This window comes from Mus pahari, unplaced genomic scaffold, assembly GCF_900095145.1.
Source record: "Mus pahari unplaced genomic scaffold, PAHARI_EIJ_v1.1 scaffold_15376_1, whole genome shotgun sequence".
Lineage (NCBI taxonomy): Eukaryota > Metazoa > Chordata > Mammalia > Rodentia > Muridae > Mus > Mus pahari.
In genome coordinates, this window is record NW_018393866.1 from 1,458 (window position 1) to 3,872 (window position 2,415).

The following is a 2,415-nucleotide window of genomic DNA, read 5'->3' on the forward strand; positions in this document are numbered from 1 at the left end:
CTATTGCCAAAAGTTGGCAACCCATAAACATGTATTTCTAGTTCCCCCCTAATTTTGTTTAATGAGTAATGTAAACCATTCACTTTTTTTGATACTAGGGCTAGGGAAACAAAACAGGGAATTAGGGAATTAGTACATGGAACATATTCTCTGAGTCCTATATAGAAGCATCACGTTGACCTTTAAGCCTGGCAAAGAGAAACACTCTCAGCNGCTGAGCAGCTGGAGACATCATAAATAGCAGTTGGGGCAGCCTGTGCTCTCACTTCTGCTTCTCTGGGTGGTTTAATGTCATGGCTTGAATCACTGTGGGAGTACCATAAGAATGCTGACAGAAATAATCTGCAATATCTTCAGGCTGCAGGCTGTTGATCTTGAGAGAATACTGTGTGCCTGATCCACTGCCACTGAACCTTGATGACACACCGTCTGCTAAGTTTGTTGCAGCATAGACCAGGAGCTGAGGAGATTTTCCCTGTTTCTGCTGATACCAATGTAAATAACTGTTAACATTCTCACTTGCTTGACATGTGATGGTGACAGTTTCTCCCACAGATGTAGACAGGGATGCTGGAGACTGAGTCAACTGGATATCACATCTGGCATCTACAATTGAAAAATTGAAAACAGATCCCCACAAGATTAGTTCTCTCACAAGAGAATTTTCACTGAGACCAAGCAGCACAGAGTACAGGATGCCAAATACATTTCCAGTGCTGTCTTACTCACCTGTAAGCCACAGCAGCAGCAACCCCAGGAGCTGAGTTGGCACACTCATGTCTGTGTGTGATCAGTGTGAGGCTGACTCCAGCACAGGGTGTGACCTGACTGTGAAGAAGTACTCATGTCAGTAGGCTGTGCTTTCGGTACATGCAAATCAGCAAAGTGTAGGCACAGCTGCAGAAATCATCAGGTCAGTAGCTATTGCAGACCTGTGGTTCTCCTATGTCTCCAACTGAGAGGTAGTACAGATTTATTTGTGGGAATGTGAGTCTCTTTGAACTACAAACAAAACCAATGTTCTATGTCTTACATCTTATTTTGATTTCTATCATGTTCTATGTAGAGTTTCTTTGTTCTATTTTCCTCCACGTCAAGGTGATTTGGATATCATACTCTTCTAGGCAGTACATAACTGGTTCCATTATCCTTTCACAGTTAGCTGTAGATGCTATTGTGGCCACATAGCTTCTCCTTTTTTCCCCTTTCCCTATGTTTTTTTTGTGAGCCTGAATTTTAATTACAAAAATTTCCCCTTAACTTTCCTGATTACAACTCCATGCAAAACTTGTCTCAATTCTCTATTAAACTCATGATCTTTTTACATATTTTTCTATAAACATATGTATTTACACACACACACACACACACACACACACACATACACATGCATTACTAAATATATCTCATAGTCTCCATATAACATTAATCCTATTTAGGTTTTCAAGGCTGATATATTCAACCTGGCAGGCTCTTCTGTAAGGAGGAGCACCTCTTCTGCTGACAGCTTTACCTGCTTCTCTATAGTGTTTTTTGTAGATGAGAGGCCTCATTCTGTTTCTCATGTTCATTTGTGTCCTCCTTGTTCAACTCACATTTTAGTAGTAATGATATCAACACTTTATAGATATTGCTTATATTGTTAGTAGGAGACACAACCTCACAACAAATTTCCTGGTCTTCTGGCTCTATCTGTCTTTTCACATACTTTTACACAATGTTTCCTGAGCGTTGGGTTTGGGAGCCTTTTGTAGATATATCTCTTAGGACTGAGAAGCACAACTCACCATGTATCTTCTTGATCACAGTAATTGCCTGAAAAGTAACAGAATACTACTAGAAGGTGTGGTTTTTAAAATGAAGACAGAGTCTTACAAAAATAACCCATCTTTTAAGTTAAACAATCTCTCTTTCCTATGTATGACAGCTCAGCTACTCAAGAATTGCTTCCATCAACTCACATTTTAGTAGTCATGATATCAACACTTTATAGATATTCAGATTTCAGATTACGGCACCCGACTTCTTCCTTAAACAAAAGTTACAGTGTTTAATTTGTAGGAGTATTCTCTGTGAAATAATTATTAATATCCTTAAATTTACAATGGATGCAAAACTTCCATATGCTTTGTGCACTATATCTTTTCTAAATATTAAGAGTACATGTATACCAGTCTAAGTTTAAGACAGAAGGACATAGACTGTGTGGTGAAAGATGCGAGCAAAGAAGTAAAAGTAGAAGCTATACATGAGAAGTTTTTTTTTCTTTTTCCAATTTTTTATTAGGTATTATTTTCATTTACATTTCAAATGCTATCCCAAAAGTCCCCTATAACCTCCCCTGGCCCTGCTGCCCTACCCACCCACTCCCACTACTTGGTCCTGGTGTTCCCCTATTGGATGGAACACAGGGCC

The 2,415-nt window shown here is 39.2% G+C and overlaps 1 gene segment (V, D, J or C); it reads right to left on the reverse strand.

The window, feature by feature from the left end:
• Positions 1-262: 262 nt before the first annotated feature.
• Positions 263-830, reverse strand: LOC110315762. The segment is given in 2 exon segments: positions 263-606; positions 730-830. Coding segments are annotated over 2 exon segments (393 nt in total).
• Between the last annotated feature and the right edge of the window lie 1,585 nt (positions 831-2,415).